General features: G+C 38.8%; 1 protein-coding gene across 4 annotated transcripts in view; it reads right to left on the bottom strand.

Annotated features, from left to right (window-relative positions):
- The window catches only part of LOC132402897 (girdin-like), a 284,694-nt gene that overhangs the window by 169,559 nt on the left and 92,005 nt on the right, over positions 1 to 23,130 (bottom strand). For all 4 annotated transcript variants that reach the window (XM_059985972.1, XM_059985971.1, XM_059985970.1 and 1 more), the window contains exons 6-7: positions 11,440 to 11,523; positions 3,591 to 3,731 (exon numbers count right to left, since the gene is read on the bottom strand). In XM_059985972.1, the coding sequence (XP_059841955.1) occupies positions 3,591 to 3,731; positions 11,440 to 11,523 (225 nt within the window). The remainder of the gene's footprint in view (positions 1 to 3,590; positions 3,732 to 11,439; positions 11,524 to 23,130) is intronic.

Below are 23,130 nucleotides of genomic sequence, written 5' to 3' on the forward strand. Positions count from 1 at the left end.
TTGACATCATAAAAGGAATGGGCAAGTTAAACCTCCGTTTTCTCTCCAACCAAAAGCTGCAGCTTGAATGAACTTGAGTGACTTTTATATTTCCATCGGACAATACATTATCCCCCTAGACAATGATAGAGCTATTTCTTATTGATTATGATTATACCCGCGCTTTTAGATTTAGTATTGATGGCGTATATTATCTGTATGTTTGCATCGATGTTATTTTTGTGTATTTTTATCAATAAATACTGTTAAAAATAGTACCATCAGACTTCAACGGACCTCTCTATCTTTGCTGGTAAGTGACCCAGTTACGGGGTACGTAACAAATGCAAGAAGCATCAGGAACAAAGGTGATGAACTGAGAGCTTGGATACATACATGGAATTATGATGTAGTGGCCATTACAGAAAATTGGCTGGCACCAGGGCAGGAATGGATTCTCAATATTCCTGGATTTCAGTGTTTTGAAAAGGATGGGGTAGGGAGGGGAGGAGGGGTAACATTACTGGTCAGGGATATTATTACAGCTACAGAAAGGGTGGGTAATGTAGCAAGATCATCTTTTGAGTCAGTATGGAGTGAAGTCAGGAACAGGAAGGGAGCAGTTACTCTATTGGAAGTATTCTATAGGTCCCCTGGTAACAACAGAGATACCGAAGAACAGATTGGGAGGCAGATTTTGGAAAGATGCAAAAATAACAGGGTTGTTATCATGGGTGACTTTAACTTCCTTAAAATTGATTGGCACCTGATTAGTTCCAATGGTTTAGATAGGGCAGAGTTTGTTAAGTGTGTCCAGGATGGACTAGGGGGTATGCCATACTAGATCTAGTATTAGGTAACGAACCGGGTCAGGTCACAGATCACTCAGTGGGTGAGCATCTGGGGGACAGTGACCACCACTCCCTGGCCTTTAGCATTATCATGGAAAAGGACAGAATCAGAGAGGACAGGAACATTTTTAATTGAGGAAGGGCAAATTATGAGGCTATAAGGCTGGAACTTGCACGCATGAATTGGGATGATGGTTTTGCAGGGAAATGTATTATGGACATGTGGTTGATGTTTAGGGATCTCTCGCAGGATGTTAGGGATAAATATGTCCCGGTGAGGAAGATAAAGAATGGTAGGGTGAAGGAACCATGGGTGACAAGTGAGGTGGAAAATCTAGTCACGTGGAAGAAGGCAGCATACATGAGGTTTAGGAAGCAAGGATCAGATGGGGCTATTGAGGGATATAGGGTAGCAAGAAAGGAGCTTAAGAAGGGGCTGAGAAGAACAAGAAGGGGTCATGAGAAGGCCTTGGCGAGTAAGGTAAAGGAAAACCCCAAGGCATTCTTCAATTATGTGAAGAACAAAAGGATGACAGGAGTGAAGGTAGGACCAATTAGAGATAAAGATGGGAAGATGCGCCTGGAGGCTGTGGAAGTGAGTGAGGTCCTCAATGAATACTTCTCTTCAGTATTCACCAATGAGAGGGAACTTGATGACGGTGAGGATGTACTGCCTGAGTCAGTGGTGGAGGCAGATACACTAGTGAAATTTAAGAGACTACTAGATAGGTATTTGGAGGAATTTAAGGTGGGAGGATATATGGGAGGCAGGGTTTCAAGGTCGGCACAACATCATGGGCTAAAGGGCCTGTACACTGCTGTACTATTCTATATTCTTAATTTGACCAGTAGGGTAATTTTTTCAGGAAGTGTCAAATCATTTTGGCAAGGGTCTGAAATCTTTTAAAGTGAAATAAAAAAACCAAAATGATCAAAAATCACTTTGTTTTGAATTGGCATCCGTTGGCCCAAATGGGTAACATAAGCACACGCAATTGATGCTATTTAGTAACTGTTCACTCTTAGCACAGTGTGATGACTAACAGCGACACAAATGTACACAAGCGAAACTGCTCAGAAACAGTCTCCTGTCAGCATAGCATCCCAAATAAATGGAGGGAATCTCGATTATATTCTCAATTTGTTTTTATTATTTAATAGTTGTCCCAAATAACTGCCTGCCCCAATTAACTGATGGTCCCATTAACCAGAATCCACTGTAATACCAAAAGTGAATATTTATTTTACAGGAATCTAAATTCAAAAAAAAAAATTAAATGCCATCAGTACTTGCAAAAATTACTGGAAAGTTAATGTTCTGTAAATTTGATGCTGCACACCCGAATATTCCCTTTAAGTAGCCCTTGCTCCTTGCCTCTAGCCCTTCATGAACTAATTCCAGACTTGCTTTTATGATCATAATTTTGAGATAGTCACAAACGAGCAGCTACAGGTTAGTATGTTAATTGGGCAGTGTGGATTTGCTGGATCTGTTTCCATGTTGTATCTCTAAAATAAAATAATCTTTATGGCTTGCATTAGACCTCCAGCAATTCCTTGCTATGAACTGTAATATTCAATAATCAGATTTGTCATACTATCAGTGAGTCCTTCTCAAATGATTTTAGACCAGGAAAATTAACTGTGTGTTGAAACAGTATTCCTTGGTTCTCACAGATAATCCAACTGACCACTTTTCATGCGAGCACAACCATGGTTGAAAAGTATCCATTTAAATTTAAAATGTCCTTCTTGAATAATGAATTATAGTTGAGCTACATGTATGTATGTAGCTATATATGTATTATATATGTATAATACATATGTATGTATTATATATGTAGCTACACTTGTACATTGTGCTGGTAATACATATTACACATAAATAATCAGACCTGCCTCTATTTAGTGCTCAAAGTTCTATAAGCATATTACTTTTTCCAACAACTTAAATGGTGAAAAGACAAAATTTAAAGGAGGGAAAAATAAAGTCATAAATATAGATGTCAGAAAAAATACAACATCTGATCCAAACAAAAACCTAACCTACCTTTTCAAAAAACTAATAGTGGAAAGTTCTTTGAAAGGCCTCCTGAATGACCACTGTACCTTAGATACATCATATAAAAAGGATTTCTGCAAAGCTTTCACCAAACATATGAAATAATCAAATAGATTAGGGAAATCCACTCTGCTCAATATATAAAACAGGGAATATTTATCTAATAAATCCAGTTACATGGGACAAAAAAGTTTGGCACATCACCTATACCAAAGAGACTTCAGTGCTTCGTGTCTATAGAAAGCAGAAAACACACAAGAGCCCTTTCAGCACCTACCCCATCTAATTCACATCCAAAGCAACCTGTACTACAAAACAGACATAAATGAATTTCAGTCCTTTAAAATTATAGCAAGTGCCAAAAGTTCAATTTTCCCCACCATTTCAGCTCTAATTTATATTGCTTTTAACTCATAATAACTGTTGATCCATTAAAAAACCGTAATTTCTTGTTGACAAATACAAGTGTGGGAAAGCAATTGATAATAAATGAAATATTGAAAATAATTGATGATTCCTGAAAATCATGTTCACTTTGCAAGATTCAGACAGATTAATTATCAACAACACACACAAAATGCTGGTGGAACACAGCAGGCCAGGCAGCATCTATAAGGAGAAGCACTGTCGACGTTTCGGGCCGAGCCCCTTCGTCAGGACTAACACAATATTTCTAGACATGATTATCCATTTTTTACCTCACATTTTTCGTCTCTTTCATCCACAAGCCTTTTCAGATGATTTGCCATTTTTCTGAACGAGGAATTAAGATCCTCACGGGAGATGTCAGTTAATTCCATCCATTGCATATCAAAGACATTCTCTTGATTGTGTGTCACCTTCATAACAGAAAATATAGACTATGATTTTCACAGTAATCCAATCATATATAGTTGCATATTGTGGATATCAGATCATAAAATAAGCCTGAATACACAGGGACACAAGGTCCCTGTAATGTATCCTGCAAAAATAGTTGAAAATTATGTTTTTTAAACTGACTGAAAACATTCTGAGTATGATTTTTTGATGCTCTATTCCACTCTAGAATTCACCTAAATGCTATTAGATCAAGTTGCCTTCCAAGGGCAATTATTGCATCAACTTGGGTATTGGGTGAGGCCCTATCAAACCTATTGTGTAAAGTAAGGTAACTTAAGGAATACTATTTCTCAACCACTGAGCTGAACATGAGCATGGCCACACAGTAACTAAAATACTCCTGTGCACAACTTTTGCTAATGTGTAGCTGAAATTTTCTTTTATATATCTAATGCTAATATAATTTTGAAATCTGTGACAACATAATTGTGAAATACCCTGTAATTAATTTTGCTAATCAGAGGTTTATTATCACCAGCATGGGTCGTGAAATTTTTTAACTTATCAGCAGCAGTTCAATGCAATACATAATATAGAAAAAAAAACAAAATAATAAGTAAGTAAATCAATTACAGTATATGTATAATCGATTAAAAATCATGCAAAAAACAGAAATAATATATATTTAAAAAGTGAGGTCGTGTCCAAGGGTGCAATGTCCATTTAGGAATTGGATGGCAGCTGGAAAGAAGCTGTTCCTGAATTGCTGAGTGTGTGCCTTCAGGCTTCTGTATCTCCTACCTGATGGTAACAGTGAGAAAAGGGCAGGCCCTGGGTGCTGTGAATCCTTAATAGTGGATGCTGCCTTTCTGAGACACCGCTCCCTGAAGATGTCCTGGGTACTTTGTAGGCCAAGATGGAGCTGACTAAATTTATATTCCTCTGCAGCTTCTTTCGATCATGTGCAGTAGTCCCCCCCCCCCACCCACCCCCATACCAGACAGTGATGCAGCCTGTCAGAATGCTCTCCACAGTACATCTATAGACGTTTTTGAGTGTATTGTTGACATACCAAATCTTTTCAAACTCCAAAATGAAGTATAGCTGCTGCTGTCTTGCCTTCTTTATAACTGCATCGATACGTTGAAACCAGGTTAGATCCTCAGAGATCTTGACACCCAGGAACTTGAAACTGCTCACTCTGTCCACTCTTGATCCCTCTGAGGATTGGTGTGTGTTCCTTCATATTGCTCTTCATGAAGTCCACAACCAGCTCTTTCGTCTTCCTGACATTGAGTGCCAGCTTGTTGCTGCAACACCACTCTACTAGCTGGCATATCTCGCTCCTATACGCCCTCTCGTTACCATCTGAGACTCTACCAAGAATGAATGTATCATTAGCAAATCTATAGACGGTATCTGAGCTATGCCTAGCACACAGTCATGTATATGTAGAGAGTAGAGCAGTGGACTAAGCACACACTCCTGAGGTACGCCGGTGTTGATCATCAGCGAGGAGGATATGTTATCACCAAACTGCACAGATTGTGGTCTTCTGGTTAGGAAGTCGAGGATCCAATTGTAGAGGCAGGTATGGAGGCCCAAGTTTTCAATCAGGATTGTGGGAATGACGGTATTAAATACTGAGCTATAGTTGATGGACAGCATCCTGAGACAGGCATTTGTGTTATCCAGGTGGTCTAAAACCGTGTGAAGAGCCATTGAGACTGTATCTGCCGTTGACCTATTGTGGCGATAGGCAAATTGCAGTGAGTCCAGGTCCTTGTTGAGGCAGGAGTTCAGTCTTGTCACGACTAACCTCTCAAAGCATTTCATCACTTAGATGTGAGTGCTGCCGGATGACAGTCACTTAGGCAGCTCACATTATTCTTCTTAGGCACTGGTATAACTGTTGCCTTTTTGAAGCAAGTCGGAACTTCTGCCTGTAGCAGTGAGAGGTTGAAAATGTCCTTGAATATTCCTCCAGTTGGTTGGCACAGGTTTTCAGAGCCTTATCAGACACTCCATTGGGACCTTTTGCTCTGCAAGGGTTCACACTCTTTAAAGACAGCCTAACTTCAGCCTCTGAGGCAGAGTTCACAGAGATCAATATAATCCATAATGTTCTAAATAATAAACGTACCACAACCTTTGAAATTTTAGAGCTTCAACGTTTTGACATTGAGTTTCAAGTTACAACACTGTTACAAATTTTAACAATGAAAACAGAATGGAAGTCAGTAGCTTATTGGTAATAAAATGCCAGCCTACTGAATTGTCAATTCTTGTTGACATTGCTGGAACATTTCAAGCTTCTAGTGCTGACAGCAAACGTGGATTCAGTTTTATGAATTCAATCAAATCCAGAAACCAATAACAAGTGGAACATTTAAAATGCATCTTGCATATAGATGTGAAATTAATCTGGAGAGTATTTACAGACAATGGATTTGTAATAAAGACAGACTAGAAAAAGTTAACAACACGTGAAAGATTTTCTTTGTTTTACTGTATTTCATTATACCCTTTATGAATAAATAAAATCAGAAGTATGTGTTTTTTCAATTTTCATTCTAACTTTGCATAGAATGCATATTATAAAACAAAATTTTAAGTGCCACACAGTTTTCAGGCCATGTAAAAATTTCTTGCTAAGTGCAAAGGTTGTGACATGGAGCTGTAAAAAAAACATTGGAGCTAACTGTTAGCTGTTATATTTTTATATCCTTGTCAGAATTCCAAAATTACCAGCAGGCAGCACGGAAAACAAAAAAAACACAAAGTCACATTAGGCTAGAAGGAGAAATGGGAATAAGTTTCAAAACTTAAAAGCAGCTGTAACTAAAGTAGGTCATAAGTTATCTAATAATAACTTCCTAGCTTCTGCCTTTTTTTTCAGTCCTGATGAAGGGTTTTGGAACTTGCATAGATATCCCCTCCATAGATGGCACCTGATATGCTGAATTCCTCCAACATTTTCTGTGTGTCACTCAAGAGTTCCAGCATCTGCTGAATCTCGTGTTAACAATAACTTCTGTTTGATTTGCATCCATTCATTGTTAAATACAACAAATTAATGGAGAAATTGGTTGTTGATTCATACAAAGGATTGAATCAAAAGAACAAGCCCATGTAGTATATTTACAGGAAACTCACTTAAGTGATAATGAGAATGGAAAACTAAAGAGAATGGGCTTCACTAATTTGTTTTTCTCCTCATATAAATCAGGACATAGGAGAGGAGTTGCTATTCTTATCTCAAGCAAGCTAAATTTTGAAAAAGTATTCCAAATGGGAAATAAGGAGGGCAGATATATTCTGGTAAGGGGGAATATAGACAGAAATTCAGTTACTCTATTGAATATATATGTACCCCCAGGAAGTGATAATAGTTTCTTTCAGAAAATTACTAATATTATAGTAACAGAAACAGAAGGTCTCCTGATATGTGGGGGGGGGGGGGAACTTAAATTTACAATTGCAATCAAAGTTAGATTCTTCGAATAGAAAAACCTATGAAACAAAATCCTTACATAAGAAAGTTAATAAACTTTCTGAGGATTTTGGTCTAATTGATATATGGAGGGACCTTTTCCCCAGCAGAAGGGATTACACTCATTATTCTGCCCCCTATTCTGTATATACAAGAATAGACTATATCATAACATTTGGAAAAGACAAAGACAAAATAAACACCTGTGGATTTGGGACAATAGATGTAAGTGACCATGCACCTATATATTTATCTGTTGATTTTGACCTACAACTAAAGAGTACTATAGACCCTAAATTCAAGTCTACTCAATGATCTCTACTTTAAGGAACAAATTAAAAAAGAAATTGATCTTTACTTAGAATTCAATGATAATGGAGTGGTTTCACCTCCCATTCTATGGGATTGAAGGCTGTTTTAAGAGGGAAAATTATAGGAATATCTTAATATAAGAAAAAAAGTAATAAAACATTAGAGGAATTACAAAATAGGCTGAAGGAACTAGAAAAAACACACAGGATACATTCGAGGAAATTTAAAAAATTAGGAATAAAATTAATAGTTTGGCTATGCAAGAAATCAGGGAAAATTTAATGCTTCTGAAACAGAGACATTATGAAAGTGGATCTAAATCTATGAAAATACTGGCATGGAAACTGAAAAAAAAAGATAGCAGAAAATACAATTCATAGCATTAGGGATCCAAGAACAAAAATGATAAAAAAAAACAAGCTAAGTGAAATTCAAGAAGCTTTTGAAGTGTTTTACAAAATTCTATATTCTTAAGTTCCAGGGGGAAGCATAACCCAAATTGACACCTTCCTGAATTCTCTAGAGCTATCCACTTCAAGCAAAGAACAAAATAGAACGATCACTGCTCACATAACTGAAGTTGAACTAAAAGCTGCAATTAGTAGGATTAAATTAAGCAAGTCACCAGGATCAGATGGGTATACGGCAGAGTGGTACAAAGAATTTAAAAATGAGTTAATTTCTGTCTTACTCCCCACACTGAACTGGGCTCTAAAAAATGCACAAATGCCACCCAGCTGGAAGGAAGTGATAATCTCAGCTATACCAAAAAAAGGCAAGGATAAAATGGAATGTGGGTCATTTAGACCAATATCCATTCTTAATGTAGATTACAGATTATTTACCTCCATCATGGCCAAACGATTAGAAGCGTTTCTACCCATACTGATCCATAATGATCAGACAGGTTTTATACAACGTCAAACACAAGACAATATACGAAGGACACTTCACATTTTGGATTATATACAAAAAAAATAAAATCAAAGCAACGGAGATAAGCATGGATGCTGAAAACTCATTTAATTCGGTTAATTGGAATTTTCTTTACAGAGTTTTACATAGATTTGGTTTCCATGACACAATTATTAAAACTATACAGGCACTATACGACAACCCTACTGCTAGGATTAAAATCAATGGATATTTATCAAATAGTCTTACCCTAGAAAGGGGCACGAGACAGGGTTGTGCATGGTCACCGCTAGACTTCACATTATATCTGGAACCATTAGCTCAATACATCAGACAAAATGAAGATATCAGGGGAATTAATATTTAAGGGACAGAGTATAAATTGGCCTGTTACGCGGATGACATTTTGATCTATCTAGGGCACCCAACATACTCTTTACCTAAATTGATGCAATCCTTTGAACAATACAGTAAATTATCAGGATACAAGATCAACATAGATAAAACCCAATTACTTTCATATAACTATAGCCCACTAAGAGAAATTGAAAGTAGATATCCCTGGGCACGGCAAACAGAGTCTTTCAAATATTTAGGTGTCATTATGCCAAAAGATTTGGCAAAATTATCAGAATACAATTATCAGCTTATATATTAAAAAAATTAAGGAAGATATAACAAGATGGAACCTAATTCCTTTTTTCAGTCTCAGTTCAAGGATTGAATTTATTAAAATGAATATACTGCCTGTACTAGTACATCACTTTCAGACTCTACCAATAGAGATTAATCAAAATCAATTTAATGAATGGAACAAAATGTTATCAAGATATATTTGTCAACATAAAAGGCCTAGAGTTCATCTCAAAACTTTGCAATTAACCAAGGAAAAGGAGGGACGGGGCCTACTTTCTCTCAGAGATTATTATTTTGCAGCACAGTTGAGAGCTGTGATATGTTGGTGCAACCCATCATATGATGCTCAGTGGAAAAACACTGAGGAGGGGATACTTCCCATCCCCATACAGGCAATTTTGGCTGATAACAAACAACAAAGGTACATAAATATTATTGATAACCCATGGGTGAAATGGAGTCTTAAAATATGGAAAACTGCTATAAAAGAATATAAACTAGAGGGAGATATTGTAATTCTTAAATTGTGTGCATATGACTCGGATTTTACGCTGAATAATCTGGATGCTGGATTTAAGGACCGGACAGCTGAAGGAATACAAGTGGCTCCCGTTTTTCGAATGTTCACTTTACGACAGCTCGCTGTTATGAAAGACCTACATTAGTACCTGTTTTCGCTAACCAAAGAGGATTTTTGCCTTTACAAAAAAAAGTCACCTGCTTTATACGTGTGTTTGCCCCATGACGGTGAAGCCTTGTGCGGGTAGTTGTGTGTGCATGCATGTACGTGCGTGTGCGTATATGTGCCGATTCTTCTTCTCCAAATCTATTTTGGCTTGCTGTCTTCCCCATTCTGATAAGTGAAACTACACCATACATACAACATTTCTACTTTATGTAGGCTGTATATTTATCATTATCACTCCTGCTTTAACTATATGTTCATATTATTTTAGATTTTATGTGTTATTTGTTATGATTTGGTAGGTTATCTTTTGGGTCTAGGAAAAATTTTCCCTGTATAAATTAATGGTAATTTCTTCATTGCTTTACGACATTTCAGCTTACAAACAGTTTCATAGAAACGCTCTACCTTCGGATAGCGGGAGAAACCTGTAACAGATCTTAGCAATATAATGAAAGGAGGAACACTGTTAAGTTTCGAAATGCTTAAAAAGAAACACATTAGAAAAACAAGACTTTCATCAGTATTTACCGATGCGACAATATGTTAATAGGATGGTTAAAAATGTAACCAAGGCAAGGTCATGTTTGATAGAGCTATTTAGAAAAGCATATAATTCAGTTAACTGTAGTAGAGACATTTCAAGTGTGTATAAGGAGCTTGTCAAATCTTAAAACACATTCGACTTCACACATTAAAACAAAATGGGAGAAGGAGGAGGGATAATTATATCTGAGCAAGAATGGACAATAATATGAAGGTATCAATGGAAGTGTACCAGTTCAAAGAAATAGAGGGAGTTCAGATGGAAAAACTTGATAAGGTATTTTATTACATCCTCTCAGAAATCCCATTATGATAGTAACCTCCCTGTTTGCTGGAGAAATTGTGGAAATCAAAATGCAAACCATTATCATATTTTCTGGGAATGCCCCATTATCAAAGACTATTGGAGTGGGATACACAATGCTCTACGAGACACCTTTAAATGTGAAATACCCTTAGAAAGTAAGACCATATATTTTGGGTGTATACCTCAAGAATAGTTGAAAAGAGATAAATATTTAATGAATATACTGCTGGTGGCTGGCAAAAAGACTCTTACTAGGAAATGGTTATCACAGGAGAGCCCAACCTTAAATGCATGGATGGAAATTACAATGGACATTAACAAAATGGAGAAGATAACATCTGTTAATCATAAGTTGGAACAATTTGATTCATACTGAGAAAAATGGTTTAACTACATAGCACCTCATGGGCCTGATTTTATCCTCACAAATCAATGAATACTCATACATAGTTTTCTCCTTTCGCTTATTCTTTCTTTCCTCTCTTTTCTATAAGTGTATACCTCAGATAAATATTATGTGGAGATTTGTGGCATATATGACTATATGATATATATGTACAATATCTGAAATACATCTTATGGAAATGTTTGTTTGATGATGAATTTCAATAAAAAATTACAAGAACAGTACAAAGGATTGTACCAACAAGTTACACTAGAGCACACCAATATCAAAATATTCAATTTACCTGTAATTAGAGGCTTATGATAATAATTTTGCACTCCACAATTACTTCCTACTTGTAAATTTCTAGTTCTTCAAAACTTCCAATGCAAAGATGTTATAGGTTGTACATTGCTATAAAAATAATATATATTTTTGGAACTTACCTCTTGAATGTGAATAGCAACAGTAGCTTTTGTATCAAAATCAAGATTTTTGATCCTCTCAATAAATTCTTCTTTTCTTTCACACTGGAATAAATAAAATTGTAGTGTAAATGCATTCTTTACGAGACAACTAGTATCTTGACACAAAATGGAAGAATTTTTGCAATTTTGAAAGAACAAATTGCACCCAAGCCAAGGATGATTACAATAGCCTCACTTAATGAACAAATTGTAAAGAAAACATGCATGAAGTACAAATTCTTAAGTACTTTTATTAGAGCATTGTCTATTTCCCTCAGATTTCCTGAATCTAAATGTTTCCTGATATAATTTGGAGTGAATCAATTTTGGCTGAAGGCTGGTTTCTTTGATAGTGACGATCTGAGGAAAAAGTGGAAATGGATCATCGACTTTGCACCTCTGGCTGGAAATGATGTGCCCTGCCAGCACAGAAGATTAGTGTTAAATTGGGTTTATTTTTGTGTTGATACTGATTCACAGTGCTTTATAGATCCCAGCTAAGTACAGAATGATTATAGTGCCACACATCACAACAAAGTGTGTCTTTGGTGTGAAGACACAATTTCTCCTCCACAAGGATTATGCAGTTGTCATGGACAGAAGCACCTGCCACTGTTAGAATTGGTGAGGAAGAGGTCAGGTAGGCTTATAATTCATAAGTGTTCACCATAAGGCAATAAAACATCAGAGCAGAATTACACCATTCTGCCCATTGAATCTGCTCCACCATTTAGTATCAAAGAAGATACTAAAAGCATTTTGAAGTATATAAAGGGTAAAAGAGAGCTGAGGCAAATATTGGACCACTAGAAAATGACCCTGGGGATACTGTAACGAGAGATGCAGAGATGGCAGAGGAACTGAATGCGTATTTTGCATCAGTCTTCACAGTGGAAGACATCTGCAGTACACCCGACATTTAAGAATGTCAGGGAAGTGAAATATGTTCAGTGATAATTGTGACTGAGAGGTGCCTAGGAAGCTTAATAGTCTGATGGTGGGTAAATCTGATGGATTGCAACCTCAGATTCTTAAGGAAGTACAGGTGTCCCCCTCGTTACAAAGGTAGGGTGTTCCTATGAAACCTTTCTTAAGCCAAATTGGAGTAAAGCGAAGAACCATTAACTTATATGGCAAAAATTTTCACAAAGGCAAAAATCCTCTTTGTAATGCGAAAACAGGTTAATAATGTAGGTCTTTTGTAAAAGCAAAGTGGCGTAAAGCGAACATTCATAAAGCAGGGGACACCTATAGCTGGAGAGTTTGCGGAGGCAAAAACAATGATCTTTCAAGAATCAATAGATTCTGGCGTTGCACCAGATGACAGGAAAATTGCAAATGTTACTCCACTATTTAAGAAGGGTAGGAGGCAGCAGAAAGGAAACTATAAGCCTGTTAGCCTGACATCAGTGGTTGGGAAGTCGTTGGAATCGATTGTTAGAGATGAGATTACAGAGTACCTGGAGGCACATGACAAAATAGGCCAAAGCTGGCATGGTTTCCTGAAAGGAAAACCTTGCCTGACTAACCTCCTGCAGTTTTTTGAGGAAATTACAAGCAGGGTAGACAATGGAGATGCAGTAAATGTGCTGTACTTGGATTTTCAGAAGACCTTTGACAAGGTGCTACACATAAGGCTGCTTACCAAGATAAGAACCCACAGAATTATGGGGAAGTTACTAGCATGGGTGGAGAATTGGCTGATTGGCAGAAAAACAGAGTGGGAATAAAAGATTCCTATTCTGGCTGGCTGCCAGTTACCAGTGGAATTCCACAGGGGTGAGTGTTGGGACCGCTGCTTTTTATGATGCATGTCATTGATTTGGACGATGAGATTAATGGACTTGTGGCTAAATTTGCCGATGTTACATAGATAAGTGGAGGAGTGAGTAGTGTTGAGGAAACAGAGAGCCTGCTCAGAGACTTAGATAGTTTAGAGAAATGGACAAAGAAGTGGCAAATGAAATACAATGTTGCTATGTGTATGGCTATGTACTTTGGTGAAAAAAATAAATGGACAGACTATTAGTGGATGGGTAAAGAATTTAAAATGCAGAGATGCAAAGGTACTTGGGAGTCCTTGTGCAGGATACCCCAAAGATTAACCTCCAGGTTGAGTCGGTAGCGAAGAAGGCGAATGCAATGTTAGCATTCATTTCTAGAGGTTTAGAATATAAGAGCAGGGATGTGATGTTGAAGCTCTATAAGGCACTCGTGAGACCACACTTGGAGTATTGTGTGCAGTTTTGGACTTCTTATTTTAGAAAGGATATACTGATGTTGGAGAGGGTTCAGAGAAGATTCACAAGAATGATTCCAGGAATGAAAGGATTACTGTATGAGGAACGTCTGGCAGCTCTTGGGCTGTATTCCCTGGAGTTCAGGAGAATGAGGAGGGATCTTATAGACAGTGGTTACGTACATCTTACGTACAGAGTCTTGCCATCTTCAGAAGTTTTCTGATGACTCTGCCATAGTTAGGTGCATCAGCAAGGGAGATGAGGCAGAGTACAGGGCTACAGTGGGAAACTTTGTCACATGGTGCGAGCAGAATCATCTGCAGCTTAATGTGAAAAAGACTAAGGAGCTGGTGGTGGACCTGAGGAGGGCTAAGGCACTGGTGACCCCTGTTTCCATCCAAGGGGTCAGTGTGGACATAGTGGAGGATTACAAATACCTGGGGATACAAATGGACAATAAACTGGACTGGTCAAAGAACACTGAAGCTGTCTACAAGAAGGGTCAGAGCCGTCTCTATTTCCTGAGGAGACTGAAGTCCTTTAACATCTGCCGGACGATGCTGAGGATGTTCTACGAGGCTGTGGTGGCCAGTGCTATCATGTTTGCTGTTGTGTGCTGGGGCAGCAGGCTGAGGGTAGCAGACACCAACAGAATCAACAAACTCATTCGTAAGGCCAGTGATGTTGTGGCGGTGGAACTGGACTCTCTGATGGTGGTGTCTAAAAAGAGGATGCTGTCCAAGTTGCATGCCATCTTGGACAATGACTCCCATCCACTCTATAATGTACTGGTTAGGCACAGGAGTACATTCAGCCTGAGACTCATTCCACCGAGATGTAACACTGAGCATCATAGGAAGTCATTCCTGCCTGTGGCCATTAAACTTTACAACTCCTCCCGTGGAGTGACAGACACCCTGAGCCAATAGGCTGGTCCTGGACTTATTTCCACTTGGCATGATTAACTTATTTTTATTTAATTATTTATGGTTTTATATTGCTATATTTCTTCACTATTTTTGGTTGGTACGGCTGTTATGAAACTCAATTTCCCTCGGGATCAATAAAGTATATCTGTTTGTCTATCTCATAGAAACATTCTGAATGTTAAAAGGCCTGAGCAGATTAGATATGACAAAGTCAGTTCCCATGGTAGGGGTGTCTAGGATAAGAGGGCATGACTTCAGGATTGAAGGTCGTCCATTTAGTACAGAGATGCAGAGAAATTACTTCAGTCAGAGGGTGGTAAATCTGTGGAATTTGTTGCCACAAGCAGCTGTGGAGCCCAAGGCATTGGGTGCATTTAAGGCAGAGATAGATAGGTTCTTGATTAGTCAGGACATCAAAGGGTATGGGGAGAAGGCAGGGAAGTGGGGATGACTGGAAGAATTGGATCAGCCCATGAGTGAATGGCAGAGTAGATTCGGTGGGCTGAATAGCCTACTTCTGCTCCCATCTTATGGTCTTATTCCATCATGGCTGATCCCAGATCTTATACAACCCCACACATCTGCTTTCTGTCCATATCCTTTGATGCCCTGACTGATCAGGAAATAATCAACTTCTGCCTTAAATATACACATGGATTTAGCCTCCACTGCAGTCTGTGGGAGAGCATTCCACAGATTTATTACTCTCTGTATAAAAAAATTCCTCTTACCTCTGTTCTAAAGGGTCACCCCCTCAAATCTGAGGTTGTGCCCTCTAGTTCTGGATACGCCCACCATAGGAAAGATCTTTTCCACATCTATCCTATTTAATACTTTCAGCATTTGGTAGGTTTCAATGAGATCCCCCCACATTCTTCTAAATTCTAGTGAGTACAGGCTCAAAGTTGTCAAACGCTCCTCATACGTTAACTCCTTTTTTCCTGGAATCACCCTCGTGAATCTCCTCTGGACTCTCACCAAGGATAACACATCCTTTCTGAGACAGGGGGCCCAAAACTGTTGACAATACTCTTAAGTGCGGCCTGACTAGTCCTAGACTGACAATGATCATTCTGAATTCAGCTAGATCAATCAGTGATATTGATACCAAGATAGTCTTGGTGAAAGGCATTAAAGATCGCAGCCAGAGTACATTCTGTATGTTAAGCAGTCTATCTGTGATATAGCTCATTGAGTGTAGACACCAGAACCCAGATAATTGAGAGCAATATTTAACTGGCTGCAAACAGCTTCATATCCATGGTTAGCTAGCTTTATTCTTTGTCTTAACTATAGTGGTTATGATACAACTGAGTATCTTGCTGGGCAATTTCAATTAGCAGTTAAGGATCAACCACATTGCTATATTTCTGAATTAACACCAGCAACACACAAAATGCTGGAAGAACTCAGCAGGTTGACCCTAAACATCAACTGCCCATTTTCCTTCAGAAAAGTTGCCTGATCTGCTGAACCCTCTGGCATTTTGCATGTTGCTGCAGATTTCTAGCATCTACAATATCTCATGTCTCTGAATTAGAAAGGTTGACAGATTTTGTCTCCTAAAAATGTTTTTAACAAAAATCTGTCAATTTTATGGTCATCATTACTAATTTTTAAAACTCTAGGTTATAAAATGAACTTATAGTTCATAGCAATTACAGAGATATTTGAACTCGCAGACCTAGATTTTTAATTACAAACTGTGGGTTACCACATTTGTAACTAAAACACTGCACTACCATTGTCACACAAGAGTTAAGATCATTACCTTCATTCTTGGTAAGAAATCAAGTTCTGTTTGCTTTATGGAGGTGATGCTAACAAATATAGATTGCTTAATTTATGCCTACTCCTCATGAATGCCAGCCATTTGAATAAATGTTCTATGCATTCATCTCCCTTTGCAGGTACAGAATACTTGGGAAGCTGAATATTCCACCAGAATGCTACAACATCTTCTCATAAGGTAAAATCTGAATTTGGGGAAGCAGCAACCCTGTTGTTCAAAAGAGGGAATCTGGCCTAAGCCATGAAATTTTCTTTCATGCAGAAAAGGTACCCTCACCAGAAAAAATGGTGCAGAATTCAGAGGACTTTACAGAGCGGACATTTTTAGGAAGGGTGTTCTGATGTTGAAGTGCTGAGCTTGAGGTCTAAGTGCAGTGGCTTTGACAAGAAAGGCTTCAGTGAGAAGGATGAGACTCCAGCATGATGTGTCACTCCTGATGTCAGGATCAAGAATGTCTCAGAAAAGGGAACATAAACAGCTAGAGGCTGTAGACCATATTGATATCAAGGAGGAAGAATTTTGATAAGCGAGACTTCTGGAGTTAGGATTACTCCCTGTGCCTAGTGCTCTTGAGCATAGGAATAGGAAGATAGGATAACGTATGACTAAAAAGCAGGAGGGAGGCCTCATTAGGATCTTTTCTGGGGCAGGGTGACCTGTACAAAGAAGATGGGTTGCACTTGAAGTGGAGGGGGATCAATGTCCCTGCAGGGAGGTTTTCTAGTGCTACTCAGGAAGATACGACCATAAAACATAGGAGCAGAATTAGGCCATTCAGCCTCTCGAGTTTGCTCCACCATTCCTTCATGGCCGATTTATTTTCCCTCTCAGCACCATTCTCCTGCCTTCTCCCCATAACCTTTGACACTTGATTAAGCAAGAACCTATCAATCACCACCTTAAATGTACCCAATGACTTGACCTGCACAACCATCTGTGGCAATAAATTCTACTAATTCTCTACCTCCTGGCTAAAGACATTTACCTCTGTTCTAAATGGAGTTCCTCAATTCTGAAGCTGTGCCCTCTGGTCCTAGAACCCCCCCACCATAGGAAACATCCTTTTCACATCCACTTCATCCAGACCTTTCAATATTCAATAGGTTTCAAGGAGATCCCCACTAAACTCCAGTGATTACAGGCCCAGAACCATCAGCTGCTCCTCAAATATTAACCCTTTCATTCCTGGGATAATTCTCATGAACCTCCTCTCCACCCTCCCCAAAGCCAGCACATCTTTTCTTAGATAAGGAGCCCAAAACTGCTCACAGTATTCCAAGTCATGATGAAGGGTCTCAGCCTGAAATGTTTACTGATTACTATTTTCTATAGATGCTGCCTGGCCTGCTGAATACCTCCAGCATTTTGTGTGTGTTGCTTTGGATTTCAAGAATCTGCAGATTTTCTTGTGTTTATCACAGTACTCTGAGCGTGGTCTGACAAATGCCTTATGAAGCCTCAGCATTACATCCTTGCTTTTGTTTTCTAGTCCTCTCAAAATGAATGCTGACATCGCATATGCCTTTCTTTCCATCGACTCAACCTCCAAGTTAACCTTAAGGGAATCTTGCAAGAGGACTCAAAAGTCCCTCTGCTTCTCCGATTTTTGAATTTTCTCCCCATTTAAAAAAACCCTTGTTCTAAAATGCAAGATCATGCACTTCCCTATGTTATATTCCATCTGCCACTTAGTTGCCTATTCCAACAACCTAGCCAAGTCCTTCTGCAGTCACCCTGCTTCCTCAACACTACTTGCCCCTCCACCTACTTTGTAATCACCTACAAACTTGGCTAGAAAGCTATTGATTGATTCCTTCATCCAAATCACTGACATACAACATGAAAAGAAGTGGTGCCAATACTAATCCTTGTGGCACACTAGTCACCAGCAGCCAACCAAACCCCTTTATTGCCACTCTTTGCCTCCTGTCAGTCAGTCAATCTTATATCTATGCCAGTATCTTTCCTATATGCCAGAATCTTTTCTACCATGGACTCTTATCTTGTTTAGCAGACTCATGTGTGGCAACTTGTCAAAGACATTCTGAAAATCCAAATAAACAACATCCACTGACTCACCTTCATCGATGCTACCCGTTATTTCCTTAAAGAATTCCGACAGATTTGTCAGGCAAGATTTCAAATTTGATGACCATGTTGACTTTGGTCTATTTTATTATGCGCCTCCAACTACCCAAAACCTCATCTTTAATAATAGACTCCAACATCTTTCCAACCACTGAAATCAGGCTAACTGGCTTATAATTTCCTTTCCTTTGCCTCCCTCCCTTCTTGAATAGTGGAATGATATTTGCAATTTCCAGTTCTCAGGAACCATTCCAGAATCTAGTGATTCTTGAAGGAGTATTACTTATGCCTCCACATTCTCTTCAGCTACTTCTTTCAGAGCCCTGGGGTGGATGCTCCAGTCCTGATTCAGGGTGCTGACCAAAACAGACTCATACTTTTTGCCTCCACAGATACTGCTTAACCTGTTCAATTCTTCCAGCATTGTTTTTCCCCCCATCTGGAGGCCTGGAATGACAATCCAGGGAGAAAATTCAGGCAGCTGTGAAATTTCAATTTAGTTCAAATATGGAACATTTTTGTTAAAAAGCTACGAGGGGTGATTGATAAGTTTGTGGCCTAAGGTAGAAGGAGTCAATTTTAGAAAACCTAACACATTTACTTTTCAACATAGTCCCCTCCTATGTTTACACACTTGACTCCTACCTTAGGCCACGAACATATCAATCACCCCTCGTATTATCAATGAAAGCTACAGGAATTTATCCAGTTTAAAACTATGTTCAGAGAGGCTCTCAGTTATCCTTATTTGGTCTGGCCTACAGACAACCTTTGGTCTAACTTACAGGCAACCTCAGGCCCACCAATCTGGCTAACTCGTAAGTGCTCTCTGAAACGGCCAACAAGCCAGTGGTATTTTAATAACTATTTCCCAACAGTGAAAGAGCAAGACCAACCTAGCTATTAAATTCAGAAGCAACAAAGTTACTTCCAGTTTATTTGACTATACAAAGCTCTCATTTAAGACAGAAATTAGGTGAGATAAAACAAGAGATTTAACGGTTTTACTGACTCCGATGCTAAATTGCTGTTATTTTAAAATATTTATTCATTTACGGGATGTAGGCATTGCCAGCTAAGCCAGTATTTATTGCCCATCCCTACTTGCCCTTTAGAAGGTGGTGATGAGCTGCCTTTTTGAACTGCTGCAGACTCTGAGGTGCAGGTACACCCACAGTGCTGTTAGAAGGGAATTCCATGATTTTGACCCAGTGACAATGAAGGAAAGCGATATGTTTCCAAGTTAGGATGATGAGTGACTTGGAAGGGGTGATTTCCAAGTCCTGGTGCTCCCAGGTATCTGTTGTTCTGATTCTTCTAGATGGTAGTGGTCATGGGTATGGAAGGTGCTGCCTTAAGAAGTTTGGTGTGTTGTTGTAGTGCATCATAGATAGTACACACTGCTCCAACTGTTCATCAATGGTGGAGGTATTGGATGCTTGTGGAAGGGGTACCAATCAAGCGGGCTGCTTTGTACTAGATGGTGTCAAGCTTCTTGAGCGTTGATAGAGTTGCACTCATCCAGGCGAGTGGCGAATACTCCATTACACTCCTGACCTGAAAATTGTAGGTGGTGGACTGGCTTTGGGGAGACAGGAGGTGAGTTACATGCTGCAGGATTCCTCGCCTTGGACCTGCTCTGGTAGCCACGGCGTTTATATGGCTAGACCGGTTCAGTTTCCTGTCAATGGTAACCCCCAAGATGTTAATAGTAGGGACTTATAATCAGATCATCCATCATCTCAACTGGTATTGGTAGGATCAAAAGGCCAAGTGGCCTGATTCTACTTCTAATGTGCATTTGTTGGCATGTCAGGAGGATGGGAAAGCTATATTATTAACTGCTTATGTGTCATCCTTATATATCTACACATTTGAGAAATATATCTGATGCCTCTGTCATAATCACTGCGTTTGTCCATTCCCATCAATGTGACAGATCCACCAGGAGTACAGTATATGAATGAAAGCGTGTAGTCTGTGAGCCCTCAACACTGACTCCAGATCCATGAAATCTCCTGGCTTTAGGTCAAACAAGAGCAAAGAAATCTGTTCTTCCATACCACCTACCATCTGCATGAAATCTGATGCATCAGTGGCATAAAACCATAAGACATAGGAGCGGAATTAGGCCATTCATCCCATTGAGTCATTTGATTATGGCTTTCTTATTTTTCCTCTCAACCCCATTTCCTGCCTTTTCCCCGAAATCTTTGGCACCCTTGCTAATCAAGGGGCTATCAACCTCTCCTTTAAATATACCCAAAACACTTGGCCTCCACAGCTGCCTGCGGTAATGAATTACACAGATACACCACCTTCTGGCTAAAGAAATTCCTCATCTTTGTTGTAAAAGAACATCCATTTTGAGGCTATGCCCTCTGGTCCCCTAGACTCTCCCACTATTGGAAACATGCTCTCCATCTCAACTTTTCACTATTTTGTGAGTTTCAGTGAGATCTCTCCCCTAATTTTTCAGAACACTAGTGAGTACAGGCCCAGAAGCATCACACTCTCCTTATGTGTTAACCCTTTCACTCCCAGGATCATTCTCGTAAACCTCTTCTGAACCCAATGCCAGCACATCTTTTCTGAGATAAGGAGTCCAAAACTGCTCTCAATACAGTTGATGACAAGAGGGAAATAAAAGAGGTGCTGGAGTTGCAATACTAATCAAAGTGAATGTCACAGCTGTTCTCAGAGGGGACATACAGGAGTGCTTATCCACTGAAGCCATACAGAAGGAGTTCAAAAACAAGAAAGGTCTAACAAATGCTTTTGGATGCAGTTTACTCACAGAAGCCAGACTTCAGCCAAACTGATTCAATCCACATAATATCTAGAAATGGCTGAGAACAGTTATAGGTTTACAAGCAAATTCTGTTTTACAGCCATAAATTAGTTGATTTGTCCCTAAGTCAGAAAATACAAAAGAATCACTTGATATGGTAGCCTCCATAAGTATTGTAATGAATGGCATCAAATGCATTTAAGACTGGTAATAAAAATTATTAAAAATGGAGAGAGTGAGGAACAGATGTATAGTATACACGTACAAGGAACTCTTGGATTTAATAATATTAAGGGCGCTTGATTGTCTGTAGGGGTGTTTATATGTTGGGTGTTTACACATTGGGAGTTCTTAACTCAGAGATGGCCTGTTCAGGGAAAGTCAGGTAATAATAAAGTTGTGCTCCTTTTGCAAAAATAGTGCAAACCTACTTCAATAATTATCACCTAATTAGTCTTCTCTCAACTGCACGGATTTCAGCACAACACTGGACAACAAAGATTTTGCTTCCTGAATACCTTTAGGTGTATCTTATGAATTTTGGGCTATTGATCATGAAAGTCACCATGAAATTTCCCTATAATACACAATTTTTAAAATAAACTCATGTTTATTATTTCAATTCATAATTCAAGTCAATTAAAATGTTGCCTACAATGTAAGCTAGGAAGTTTCCTATCTTGTCCAGACATTCTTGGGCATGCTTAGGCTGCTGCATGGCAGGACAGGTTTTAGTAATAATTACTGGGTTCAGGACTGTAAGGATAGAATTTACTATCACCAGGCACAAAAATTTCTATGAAGGATTTTGATATTTAAGACAGATGCTTCCCAGAATAACTGATGCCAAGAATAGGGAAAGCATTTTTGTTGGTCCACAAATCAAACAGGTCATCAATGACAGGCAATTTGAAGAATTTCTAGTGGGACCAGAGAAAATCACACAGAAGGCATTCACAGAAGTTGTTGACATTTTTCTCAGCACCTACAGAGCACCAAACTACATGCAGCTGGTTGAAAGCATGCTTCAAGCATATAAAACCATGAAATGCAACATGCCACTAAAGATTCATTTTCTGCATTCCCATTTAAAATTCTTCCCTGCAAATCTTGGTGCTGTTAGCAATGAGCATGGTGACAGATTTCACCAGGACATTGCGGTCATGGAGAAAAGATATCAGGGCAACTGGAATCCATCAATGCTGGAGAATTATTGTTGGGCAATTAAGCGAAAAGCCTCAGACACTGAGTACAAATGAAAATCATTAACAAAATATCTTTAACTTAGTTGAACTATTGCAAAGCATCAGCACTATTATGTAATTAAATACATTATATTCAATAAAAGTTAATTTTATTTGTATTCTCTTTTGGTTTGTTGTTTCTCCAAATTCCTACATGATACAAGTAGCCTGAAATTATATTTGAGTTCATCTTCAAGCAGTCTAACATAAACAAAAAAAATTCTGAGGAAGCAACACTTTTGAAAAAAGTTGTTGTCCAGTGTAATTGGCTCTAGATCTTTTCAGAGCCTTCAATGAAAGGGATATTTTCAAAAGGTGATGAGGATGACAGGCCTTGATAGCAAGGCAGCACCTAACCAAGTATGGCATCAAGAAGCTTTGCTGATAATGAAGTCAATAGGCATGAAAGAAAAAACACTCCAATGATCAGTCATACAAGGTTGATTAATGGGGGTCAATAATCACTTCAGGAGCTCTTAGGGTAGTGTTGGTCATCTTCAGCTGTTTCATCAGTGACCTTCTTTCCAGAATAAGGTCAAATTGATGAAACTGATCTACGATCACACTCCTCACCAAATAAAACAGA

The sequence above is a fragment of the Hypanus sabinus genome, chromosome 12 (genome assembly GCF_030144855.1).
Source record: "Hypanus sabinus isolate sHypSab1 chromosome 12, sHypSab1.hap1, whole genome shotgun sequence".
Taxonomy (NCBI): Eukaryota; Metazoa; Chordata; class Chondrichthyes; order Myliobatiformes; family Dasyatidae; genus Hypanus; species Hypanus sabinus.